Source organism: Girardinichthys multiradiatus, chromosome 3, assembly GCF_021462225.1.
Source record: "Girardinichthys multiradiatus isolate DD_20200921_A chromosome 3, DD_fGirMul_XY1, whole genome shotgun sequence".
NCBI lineage: Eukaryota > Metazoa > Chordata > Actinopteri > Cyprinodontiformes > Goodeidae > Girardinichthys > Girardinichthys multiradiatus.
This window is the reverse complement of record NC_061796.1, coordinates 3,847,087-3,859,824: the sequence shown is the minus strand read 5'-3', so window position 1 is coordinate 3,859,824 and position 12,738 is coordinate 3,847,087. Positions and strand designations below refer to the sequence as shown.

At 39.9% G+C, this 12,738-nt stretch overlaps 1 protein-coding gene across 4 annotated transcripts in view; it reads right to left on the bottom strand.

The window, feature by feature from the left end:
- Positions 1-12,738, bottom strand: part of kif13a (kinesin family member 13A) — a 49,032-nt gene that overhangs the window by 3,330 nt on the left and 32,964 nt on the right. The window contains exons 24-39 of one of the 4 annotated variants that reach the window (XM_047360761.1): positions 12,545-12,677; positions 12,312-12,458; positions 10,820-10,852; positions 8,977-9,076; positions 8,757-8,883; positions 8,606-8,661; positions 8,400-8,524; positions 7,857-8,033; positions 7,688-7,780; positions 7,409-7,561; positions 5,903-5,980; positions 5,763-5,816; positions 5,408-5,501; positions 5,170-5,321; positions 3,566-3,730; positions 79-1,255 (exon numbers count right to left, since the gene is read on the bottom strand). In XM_047360761.1, coding sequence (XP_047216717.1) covers positions 79-1,255; positions 3,566-3,730; positions 5,170-5,321; positions 5,408-5,501; positions 5,763-5,816; positions 5,903-5,980; positions 7,409-7,561; positions 7,688-7,780; positions 7,857-8,033; positions 8,400-8,524; positions 8,606-8,661; positions 8,757-8,883; positions 8,977-9,076; positions 10,820-10,852; positions 12,312-12,458; positions 12,545-12,677 — 2,864 coding nt within the window. The remainder of the gene's footprint in view (positions 1-78; positions 1,256-3,565; positions 3,731-5,169; positions 5,322-5,407; positions 5,502-5,762; positions 5,817-5,902; positions 5,981-7,408; positions 7,562-7,687; positions 7,781-7,856; positions 8,034-8,399; positions 8,525-8,605; positions 8,662-8,756; positions 8,884-8,976; positions 9,077-10,819; positions 10,853-12,311; positions 12,459-12,544; positions 12,678-12,738) is intronic. The other 3 variants (XM_047360762.1, XM_047360764.1, XM_047360765.1) reach the window with 3 other exon arrangements.

Below are 12,738 nucleotides of genomic sequence, written 5' to 3'. Positions count from 1 at the left end.
GCACCAAATAATACCTACAGGTTTACAAGTAATTTAAACAAATTCACTTTGCTCCACAAACAGAAATATGTTACTTACCCACTGCCAAATCCAGCTTCACACCAATCCAGATCCCCTTTGCAAACTCCACTCCTCCTACATAGTAAACTGTTCCTCTTCTTTTCCCTACCCACACCTGTTCCCCAGGTGCCATCCAGTCAGGAAGCTGAGCTACAGGGCTGCTCTCATCCCCACTGGAGTCCCCGGAGGGCTCGGCGCTGCTGGGGTTCGGACTGGGGCAGGGGCTACCATGAGGCAGGTCTCCCTGTGCCGGCTCCTGTATAGGGGGCTCTCCTCCCGCTCTTTGAGCTGGACCAGAGGATTGTGCTGTTGGTAAAGGTTTGATTGCAGATGCCGATGCTGGAGGTGGGAGTGATGGAAAGGGATCTTTGGAGGATGAGGACAGGAGCAGGCCTCTATCGGGTGCAGAGATGGCGGCATTTAAGGAAGTGCTAGGTACTTTTGTGTTGGAGCAAGACACAGTTATGCTAACAGGGTTTTCATAATTAGGACATCTGAATATTACATTTTCAGGGTCAGATGAGAGCTGATTGTCACATGTCTTTACAAGTTCTGGTTCCTTCTGGTGGTTTGTAGAAAGTTCCAACCCACTTTGCCCCCATTTCTCAGTAAAATGGGCCAGATCCCCTTCTCTAATACTGTCATCAGCCCCTTTAAAGTCTGTGAACTCCTGGCTGGTACTCAGAATACAGTTGTGTGGCAGTGGGACAGTGTGCTGCTTATCTGTGCAGTTAGGAATACTGACAGGAGGAGAGGATGGATGAATGAACTGTTCAGGACCACCACGCGCTGAAAGAGGCTGGTCTCCATTGCTCCCTGCTGAAACACTTTTGGTCTGAGCAGAGCTTCGTCCAGCAGGGTCGTGGAACTCTCTGGAGGCACAGCTCAGGTGGTCAGAACTTTCACTGGTGCTGAAAGGCACGTCGGACAGAGTGGCGTTGGATTCACTGTGGGAAAAGTAGCCACTGGTGCAGCTGCTGGCTGTGGGGCTGCGAGACACCTCCCTGTCTCCGCTCCCACCTCCACACCGGCTTCCCTTTGAGTCAGTGCGAAACCCGTCCAAGCTCTCCAGAGTGGCGTTGTATATCTCAAAGTTTGCAAAATCCTCTGGGATGTAACTCTGGAAGCTGCTTTGGTCCAGTGGGCCCCTATTTAGATTTAGAGACACATCCGTGTCTTCCTCTTCAGAGTCGTGCTGATCAAAAAACAGGCAGCAAGACAAAAGTTGAATTTAGCTAAATTTGTGTTGTATTCTATGGATTCATTCAGTTTCTAAAGAGAATGGAGTCAGTGAAAATGCTCAGTGATGATGAAACATAAATATGATGTATGAACTCTGTGATACAGGATACCTCAGTATATATTTCAAAATTGTATACAAAGCCAACAGAGGGTGAATGTGAATCGAAACATGTCAGGTGTTCAACCTGAAGATGTGGGTTTTGATCCCCCATCCCTTACGTTTGCTTTAGTGTCAAATGCCAGGGTTTTGTGATAGACAATGTAGAATCCAAGGTAAATTATTTCATTGGTTTCACCTTTAATCTGACATATTCTGTACAATTATTCATAAAAACAAAACAGGGTGTTAGAGAAAGAAATACACAAAATAATCTCTTGTACAAAGGTCCTCCCCAGAGTAGCCAACAGATTTCATTTTCTGGGTTCTAGCTCAGCCTTTCCAATACTTTAACTCTTACAATTATACTAAAAATGTGTTTTGCTCTCAATCAGATGCTAAATTATGAAGAGAATATTCTTTTAAAAAACAATGCAATGCATATAAATTTAAGTATTTGGTATGCCAATTTAGCAAAATCAGGCATAAAAACAGATAACTTCAATGGGTAACAAAGTGGTTCCAAGAAGATCCTTGGTATGTGTAAAATATGCATCAAACAGCATTGGTAGGATGGATACTCCACCTTGGCTGCATGACTACCGCAAGCGATTGGAAGTGAATGGTTTAAAACGGTGATGCTGAAAAATAAAACTGCTCTACATTTGAAGTTTACTAGCATACGCCTCAAGGTTTAGGGTCACAACCGACTGGTATTTAAAACTCCTCATAAATTAATCCAGCTTAAAAAAATTATAGATCTGAAAAACATTCAACCCCACAGCTAGATGCTGCTGATGTTTGTATGTGCAATGATGTACAGTTATATTTAATAAATTAGAACATGAGGCTCGTTTGTCAGATTAAAAGTGCCTTTTGAAAATAACCAGGTATTAAACCTACTTTTCATTAAGCGCACATTTCTCAATGAAAAATGTTTTTTTATTGGTCTGATATATTAATATTCTAATCTTAAATGTCATGTTTCCATTAGGTGTAAGTGAAAATCAGTTACTGAAATAAATGAAATTTTTAATAATATTCAAATTTATTAATTATGACTGTATTTGCCCCACTGTCAGGCAAATGTGTTATTGCTTATTGGGCCACTTAACTGAGGTCTATGAATTGCTCCCAAACTCAAAGTGAGCTAAAGTTCTATCTTTATGCAACAAAGAACCCTTTAAAATTTTGATTTCTGGTTTTATTTTTTCTAGCAAGCTTTCCAAAATGTATCTTTTGTAATTGTGGCCAAAATTTGAAGTTAGGTTTTATCAGATCAAGACAGTCTTCAACAAACAAGGTTTTAAGAGATTCTGGCCATATTGGGCTGTTCTTGTGGAATGTCTATCTTTTGTAACTCTTCACCCTAATCAGATGTATGGAGATTATTGTGGAGAACACAGGATTTAATTTTTACATGTAGAACCCAAACCAGTATGTTTTGGAAACCCCTGCAGCTTCTTTTGTGTTAATTTATGCCTGATTATTTAGCAATTTTGGAGAGACAAGCTGTTTTCATAATGTCCCTGTTATCCCAAAGTTTCTCCAATAATTGACAATTACTTTTGCTATGCCATGGTATATAGTACAGAATGCTGAGGTTACTTTTTGTATCCCTTTTGAATCATCAGTTGTTTAGAAAATACTTCTAGGACAGCTTACCCTTATCTCAGATTACTCAGATTTACTATAATTGATGGGAGGTACTCATGATTTTCTCTTTTCTCTCTTTCTCTGACTCAAACAGATGTTTGTTTTTCCGTTAAATTGCACAGAATATATGCAACATTAAAGGTGGATGCAAGAACACTAGTTGTAAAAGATAATTCTGAAAAAGAAGCAAGCCAAATACTTGAATGATTGTAAGCCATAAACAATCTGATATTTTTTGCACATATAGCCTCCTGCTTTGCTCTCAGAGCTGGAAATTATGTTTTCTGGTCAGCCACCCAAAACTGCTCCTTGTTGTTGTGACTCATAGCTCACAAAATGACTTGTGTGTAGTAGCAGCAGCTCAGGGAGCAGCTCAGGCTCTTCAAGCAAAGTCAATCAAAGCAAAAACTATGCCAGTGATGCCACTGTAGTTAGCAGTTAATGAGCCAATATGTGTCAGGAAGTGCAGTTTCTGTTTACGACCTGTATGTATGCATGTGTAGCACTTACAGCAGTGAGTGACTGTGTGCGGCTGAGCTGCCTGCTGGTGGCAGTGGAGGTGGGGTTGGAGGTGGGAGTGGAAGGCTTGCAGTGGCCCTCGCTGCCTGCCCTGGGTCGGCGCCAGGAGCAGGGAGAGGGGAGCAGAGCAGGGCTGTCCACAAATGAGCGCATGCTCTGCAGATGGGTCAGAACAAACACCACACACTCACACACAGCATGCACAGAGCTGGGCAGGCTGGTTACAGTTAGTGCCATGCAGTTAAACATTTCACAAAAACATTGCTTGGAGTGCCCTAAATCAGAGGAATGCAACATTTTTACTGCAATAAACATGTAGTTTGGTGCAAAAATGCCATAAGTATGAGTCTTAATCCATTTCTTTGTAGTATTTTGCTTGAAAAAAAAAACTATAAATTCATATTTCTAATTAATAGGTTTTCAAGTTTGTCTTGGACTTCTGCTGATTTTTCACTGGTTTTCAGTCCAGCATTTTACCATTTTAGACAAATGGGTTTTTGCTTATTAGGACACTTAACTAAGATCAATTAAAAGGCCCCAAAACTCAAAGGATGGGCAAGTGTCCCATCATTACACGGCAAACAACAAAGGTCCTTTGGAAAAATAGATTTTTAGGCAGTTTGTTTATAGCAGCCTGTCACAAAGATAATTTTTTTTCAGTTTGTCAGCTGAATTCAGCCATTCAACTCGACAACTTTTTTAATTTTTATACACAAACTGCACAATATGATGTCATGGTCAGGTACAAGGTCTACTGGTCTGTTTAGGAATAGTTCTCTTCATATTGTCTGAATAATCCTTTTCTCTGACTGCTTCTACATTAAGGTCCTTTCCACTGCTCTTGTCTATGGTGTGCCACAAAGTTCTGTCTTAGTACCATAGTACCTGTTTCCATTTGAGCAAATTCTTAGTAAGTTTATGGAAATCACTGCTATGCAGATGATATGTAGTTATATATCTTTTAAGCCCAAAGATGTTTCTAAAATACAGATGTGGTCCAGGTACTTAGGCTCTATTAAACGTTGGATGGCTGCATCAAAAAAGGCTGAAACCTAGACTCTGGAACTCTTTCACTTTGAACAATTTACTAAATTAGTAGGAAATCAGTGAATATCCCTGCAAAGTCAAAATAAAAACTTTGAACGACCTTCAAAATGCCTTACTCCAAATTAACTTTAAGTACCTAAACCTCTTTTAGGACACTTTACCAATAAAATCAAAATAAAACATGGATATTTCAATTGGTCAGAGTAGCCATATACTGCATAATGCAATGATCTCAAACAAAATCACACAAAAAAATGAAGGCAGCAGGGTTTTGTCAAGTTAAGAGAATATTTTTAGTTTCAAGTCATGTTTTGGCCCTTGCAACATTGCAAATAATGAGGGGGATCTTTTCTTTCTGTTCACCTTTTATTAGGCCAATTTGAAAATGGAATTTGATGGGGAAAATGGTAAAATGTAAGTCAGGACTGACAAAGCAAGGACAGATGGAGCTGAGAATGAATCAAATGGCACAGGGAACAAATCTGTAAAAAACATAAGACAAAAACCCTCGAAGAAACAAAAAACAGACTAAACTCAGTCCTCTTTACCTCCAGTCCCAGCAGGGGCCGAGCCTCCAGGGTTTTCTTCGCCTTGTTCTCCTCTTTGACAGGAAGCAAAGACTTGAGGAATTTAGGCGGCTGAGGGGAAAGGACCTTGAAGGGGCTGGCGCTGAAAAAGGTGGAACTCTCAGTACCCGATCCTGTGTGAGAACATTTGGAGAGAGCCCAGGCATAATTTTTCTGTACATTGTCAAAATCTGATCTGTTTGGTGTAGCTGACTTTTACCGGCTTTATCTGGGTTCTGATTGTTTTTGATGGGTGTGGTACAAATGGAGCCATCTTGAGGGTTGCAGTTAGTGTCCACATGATCGCAGAGCTCCTATACAACAATATACAGTCTCAGAGGTTTAGAAATATGAACACATTGTGTTCCCTTAGGTTTAATACAAAATTATTTGTAGCATTTAGGCCAAGCAAAGAATCTATTTTCCAATAAACAATAAGTCGAGGCAACATTTTATTTAGGTTCTCGTTATATAAATGTGTTATTTTTGAGTGTACCTTTACCAACATAATACAAAAAAGGGAAATCTTATAATGAAATGACAGAAAGTGTGTTTTAGAGGAGGTTAAACCATGCCTGATGAGTCTTGCCATCTTCATCCTCAGTCAGGTCAATTTTACTGCACGAAGACTGTGGAAAAACGAAAAACGTTTTAGTAACTTTATGGTCAAACCATAATATGCATGTGTTCAGTCGCAAAAGGTTGCGTTAATTACATGCTGTACATTTGGTGTGCTTGCACTCCTTCGTAAATGTCTTCCCTTAGCAGCAAGTGCTTCCTTCACAGTCACAGCCTGCAGAGACATACGAGGATAGATCTGTCTGTAGCAAAACAGCAAAGTTATGGTAGCAGTAGTTTCAGGTGAATTAACAAAATTTAATCACCCAAGCAAAAGCTTTTTGAAAAGATGTAGAAAGGACGACTTTGCCTTAAGTCTGGAAAATGTGAAAACATGGACGAAAGGTGTAAAGATGCCTAGATAAAGACATTTGTTAATGTCTAAATATGGCTACAAAGTCTGACACTCAGAATTTTTGTTTTGGTTAAATTTAGACAGAATTTATGGGCAAAAGATGTAACGTTTTTTACCTTGATTTTTATGGGCAAATAAAAGACAAGGGCCGTCTGAAACAGCCACTAAAAAGTTGTCCGTTTACTTCCAGTGTTTGCAGGAAAGATGATAGGCAGAACAGAACAATGCTGGTCATTTCGCTTCATTGCCATTTCATACTTTTGGACTTTAGTCGTTTTCTAGCCGAAAAATAAAGATGCTCTCTGCCACAAGGACTTTTCATACTGCTCACACGTCAATCTGTACGTTTTGGTACAGATTGACGTGTGATCAGGACGTTTTGTACCTGATGACTAAGGAGTGGTTTCATATAATTTACTCATAGGCTACTGTAAGCAAATGTATGACTCGAGTGGAAAAGCATGACGGCAATCAAGGGGATTTTGGTTTGATCATAATCACTTATATTTTATAAGACTTAATAGACAAAACTGGGTTAGAACCACAATCATTGGATGTAGTTTGTAATATAACATCTTAAGAAAATAAAAACTGAATATATGTGACATTTGAGCATTTATTTTGCTTAATTACAAACAAACTCTCCCAGGACCATCTTTTGTGAGGGAGTTTCCAAGCCATTTTTAGACGTTTTAGTAATCCAAAGCAGTTTGAATAGTGTAATATGAGACTTACCAACTAGACACTATCAATGGGGTGGTATGAGAGTCTCATCATATAATAATTCAGTGAAAATATCACGCTATTTACACAAAAATGTAGAATAAAAAGGACTATTTTATATACATTTCTAAATAGCTACATCTGGGATTTTTGTAAGCAAGGAAATAGGATAATATTACTCTTTCAGCCAGCAGATCGACAGTGTGCAGCAGCAGGTGTGTGTGTGGTACTTTCTCTGGCATATGATTAAAATGACTTCAAATCTAAGGGACGGTATGATGGCAACTGGATTGGAAACCTCTTCAAAACTTGACCTACCTTGACACTTGTCATGTTTCCTATGCATACTAGATGCACAGCAATTTATTAGTTCAGCCATCTGCATCCAGCTGCTTGGACAGATGTTCAGTCCAAACTGTAGTTTACATTATAAGATTATTAGTTATAATAATAATAATAATTAACTGAACTAGGCTCCATTTGTGCCATCTTATTTTTTAGAGAATAAATCAGTCAGTCGGATACCTGTCTTAGCCTCTCCAAACTCAAAATGTTCTCCACTTCCAGAACCCCTCTGGTGTATTTCTCTATGTACGTTTCTCCATCCTGAGTTTCTTCGCTGTCCCCTCGAGCAGCCATGAGGGCTAAGGTCTCCCTCTCCTCTGGCTCCTCTGATGCCTGGAAGGACAGAAGAGAAAATAATGATAAAGATTCATTTTAGCTTCATATTAATGACATATTGATATACCTGGATGCTTTTTTTTTTAAATTCATAAATCTGCAAGCGTGGACCCTGAGCTGTACCTTTGGTATGTTGGAAACAATCTCATAGATTACACCACAGGAGTACAGCATGTTCTTTAGAGACATCCTCCTCTTGAGACTCTGCGTGAAACTCTGAACGAAACAAACCAAAAGTGTCAAACATGACTGCAAGCCTCCGTGTTCACCTCTGACCCATTCCAGCACTAACTTGTTTGTTGTAGATGTTGACAGCAATCCTCTTGCGGAGGACCAGCTCCATGGAGGCCGGGTGGCTTAGCTGCACCGTGGCTTTAATGATCAGGTAGATGCGCTCGTTGGGGGACGTGACCCGGTTAAGGTGCACAGAGTCATGAATGGACGAGTCCCAGGAGCACACAGCCAACATCTGGTGGATTACAGGAGCTTTGTTTTCAATTCATGCAGTTCCAGAGATGTTCAAACAGACAGAAGCTGTGAGTGGGAGGTAACAGCTCATTCAGAAACATGGATGACAGTGGTGGATGCGGGGTTCACCTCTGGGTGTGGTTATACTTGTGGGACAGCTTCATATAATAAATACATCAGAGATCACTGCATGATTCTTGCTGGGATTCAGATTTTTGTCAATAAATGTAAAAAAAAAACAAAAACGTCATCACTATAAACGGTTTCAAAAACTTTCAACTCTATTCACCGAGGGCTTTTTACAGAAAACCTTTTTTCTGTATTTCCTAACTTTAAGCCACCAGAGGGCAGTACAATCATTGCTTACCTCCTCATTGTTGTGTCTGATGATCGGCAGATAGAAAAACTGGCTGCCATGCTCTTTGGGCAGGATAGAGTTAACTCCAGCAGTGTGTGGCCCGGTCAGCTGCTCATTCACTGTCAGATTATCGGCTGGCAACATAAAAGATGGTTTGAATTTTGGAAAGCCAAAGAGGAAGCTGTGAATAAAGCTTTAGGTTTGGCCTTACTCACCATTTAAATCCAAGAAGAGGACAGGGATGTGAGCCTCCATGCCTGCAGGTGGAGTCCTACATACAGATTAATATATTTAATGGTTAGAAAAGTCAAAAGGGCACATCTAAAGTGAATACTGTGTATGTATGTGTGTGTTTATCTCTCTCACCAGTCTGCAGGAGCTCCAGGGATGCCACTGCCAGCTGCAGGCACCAGAACTGCGTTCCTCTCCTCGGTCAGGCCAACCCACTGCTCCACCAGCCGCGCTTCTCTCTCCACGTCCTCCTCCGACTTTTCTAAAAAAACAATTTAATCAAGAAGATAGTTTTAATAAAAACAGCACTGATTGCCTTCCTTCAGCTGTGCCAAACTAACGTCTTCAAACTAACCGTGTTTGTTGATAATTTTCTTGATTTGTTCATCAAGATACTCCCGGCGTTTGATGAGGGCGTCTGACCAGCGCTCTCTAACACAGTTTAGGTCTTCCTCCTACAACCAGACAAGGACCAGAATCAATTCCAGCTGGCTAAATGGGGCTGATAATCTACTGCAGGGAACAGACAAGTGTTACCTTGGCTGCGTGGGGGTGTTCACAGGTCTCACCTATGTGAGTTAGCACCCACACTGTTTCTTAAAAAACCCTGAAAATTAGGAAATATATTTTCTAAAACTAAGGTGTCAGAATTAAAAGCATTTGGTACTGCACTAACTACAGGGCCTTGCGAATGTCTTCATACCCCTTGATCATTTTCCCACTTTGTCACTTAACCACAAACCTTAATGTCTTTTATTGGCATTTTATGTGACACACCTACACAAAGTAGTGCATAATAGTGATTTGGAGAAAAAAATAAATGGTTTCAACACTGTTGTCACCAATAAAAGTCTGATAAGTGTGATGTACAATTTGTGGGGTATGTCTCTACCTAAGCAAAGACACTAAAGCTAAGATGAATCTTCACTCCAGTTTCAAGTCTGGAGTGGAGGAGCCTCTGACTATTTTCAGGATTGTCCTGCATTAAGCTCCTTCCACCCATTCAGTAACTCTGACCGGCTTCCCTGTCCCTGCTGAAGACAGGCTCCCCGCAGGTTGATGCTGCAACAGTCATATTTCACAAGCTGTGGATGTGCATCTGTATCTCCTCATGCTTTCCTTGCCTGGCCTTTTAGCTTAGAAGGAAGGTCATTTCATAGCAGGTTTGCATTTGTGCCACACTCTTTCTAATTCTAACCTTACCTTAAAGTCCAACTTTCCCCCTGACCTCTCTGCTGTGTTGCTTGGTCTTCATAATGCTGTTTATTCACTAATGTTCTTTAAGAAACCTCTGAGGCCTTCACAGAACAGCTATTTTCATACTGAGATAAATTACAAACCGGTTAAGTTATGGATTTACAGATTTACAAATTTAGGGGGAATAGAGTAAAGCAGGCTCAATACAAATCTACGATGCACTTTTCAGATTTTTATTTATATAAAATATTTTTGAAAACCATACATCATTTTCTTTTGCTTTTTAAATCTAACACTGTGTTGCTCTATCACATAAAATCTTACTACAGTACATTGAAGTTACATTGAAGTTGAACAGGTATAAATACCTAAAAAATGTCTGAAACCCCTTTTAAACATCTACTAACTCACATATTTGCATACACTCCCCTGCTACAACTATTGCCCACAGTCCTACCTGTTTATAAGGCACATGGGTCTGGCATTGTCACAGAACCACACAGCAGAAGGCTCCCCTATGCAAAATGTTTCTTACTCAATAGACCTAAAACCAAACAAGTAACGCCTCTGACATAAACACACTTTCACCATGCAATGTGCAGTAAATCATGCAGCCATGCAATGTCCTTACATTTAAGTGAGGGTTGTAACTTCAGCTATTCGGGGGTGACATGCAATATGTAGCATTAGTGTGAATATCCTGACCAGGAAGGAAAAGTGAGCGAGGGATGAGATCCTGCCAGACATGCTGCTATGCTTGGGTGGAGCGGGGGCTGCCAGCTCAGCAGCGGGTGGAGCTGCTTTTCACGTCAACAAGCTGCTGGTGCAATGGATAATTACAGCATCCGAAATCATCCACATGTGCAAATGCTGTTTAATAAAGCATGTTTTTTAGTCAACAGAGGCTGTTGCCTCACAAACATATGATCAATTGGTGTCCTTCATGCTGCAAAGTGAACTACAGGGTGGAGAACAGCAGCAGGAGGAGACTTGGAGGGTACCTGATAACTATCCATATCGTCTTCCGCCTCTTTCTGGCAAGGGGAGAGGACACTCAGTCAAATGTGAGGAAACCTGAACAAGCTCCAGCAATGAAACTCGGAGCAAAATATACAAGCTACAATCATTTATTTTGTTATTACAAAAGATAAACAAAAATTTCTTTAGGATTCAGTGGTGCATTTCTAACAAACTGGCTTCAATGAAAGAGACAGTCAGTCTCTGGAAAGGATGAGTCAAAGCACAAAACTAGAGATGCACCAATCAATAGTCCAGAAGTTGGAATCTGCCAATTTTCTATTTTCATCCCTGATCGATGAGCAGCAGGTCAGATACTGAAAAATATTATTTCTATTCATTGAATGCACTAAAACTAAGAAATCCCAACATTTTAAAGCCATCAACCAACATCAAATGCTTTGGTGGACTTTTTCTTTAGTTTATTAAAAATTAGATAAAGGTTGTGGACCAATGCTTTTGAAACATCAGTTGTCTTTTTCGTTTTAGTTTGTGTTGAATTAAAAATAACTACATCTGTCAGACCCTGAAGTGCATATTCTCCTCTTTTATGTGCTATAGTTCTTTCAAAATTAATAATCGGCAGGGTAGACATAAAAAAACTGATAACTGGTACTATCCAGAAAGCAGCCAAGAAAACCTTTATTTTGCATGTCTTAATAAGAAAAAAAGAAATAACACAATGCCACCAATCTTGGGCTTTAACAGTATCACTGTCTGATGTAAAATAAACTCCTGTTCTGTTTTTAGCTGACTGACATCAACACTAATAGCTGGTTCAATTGGTCTGCAGACAAAAATACAGAGAACATCACATTAGAGTAGTGGGGAAAGCTAAATGAATATACAAAATAATAAAAAACTTAAAGGAAAAAAATAAAAAAAGGGAAGAAAATAAAAAAATATGAAGAAAATATGAAGAAAACAAAGAAAAATATTAATAAAATATTTTTTTAAATAAAAATTATATATTAGGAACAAATCTCAAAACAGTGTTAAATGGGAGGAAAATGATAGAAAAAGAGAATGAAAAAAAAGACAAAATCAAGTTTGGTTTGGATAAATTCTTATTGCCATGTGAAATAAAGATGTTTCGTTTATTTTCCACAAACCTCATAGTGTGTCATTAATTATGTATAAATTGCTATTTTTTTTGTTTGATTTGATAGTTTTTTACTCAAAGTGGAAAAGCCTCTTAGACAACAGAGAAAAGCCAGTAAACCTGAAAGCATTAAAATAAAATCTATGTGAATTTAATACAAGAACCCAGCAGCACTTCCAAGTTGCTTGTCTTCAAAAAACATAAACCTAACCAGGCTGATTCAGCATGATATTGTATAACTGTGGAACAATGTGAGCATGCTGTTCTCAGATAGATATCTGCTTTCATCCCTTTCCCACCCTCCCATTGATGTCAAGCTTATTTACTCCAATGGGATGTGTGCATCTTAGGCTGTAAATGTGCTTTTCACAGACCTGGTAGCTGTCCAGCGGTCTCTGCAGCTTAGTGGAACGAGCCGACACGCAGCCGATCGACACAGACAACACAGCCTCCACCAGCAGAGGCAGAGTGCCTGAATTCTGGACCGGCTTCACAGACACCTGGAGCCTCCTGGAGTGACCCTGCTCACATAGATATGTTGCGCATGTTTGCTCTCGTTCAGTCAGTCTGAGATCAAGTAAAACAGCCGCCCTTATTTTCCTCTGACCTGTCTGAGTTGGAAGATGCCTCCTGTGCTCAGGTCCTTTGCAGGTTGCAGCTCCACAGATGTGTACTCCCCCTGCTCATTCAACTCCTGAATGGAGACCCACAGCTCAATCCGGCGAGACACTTCGCTCCACCTTTTAACATGCAGCAGCAGGGATTAAGCAAGATGTAAAGTTTCAGCATCAGGATTTAAAT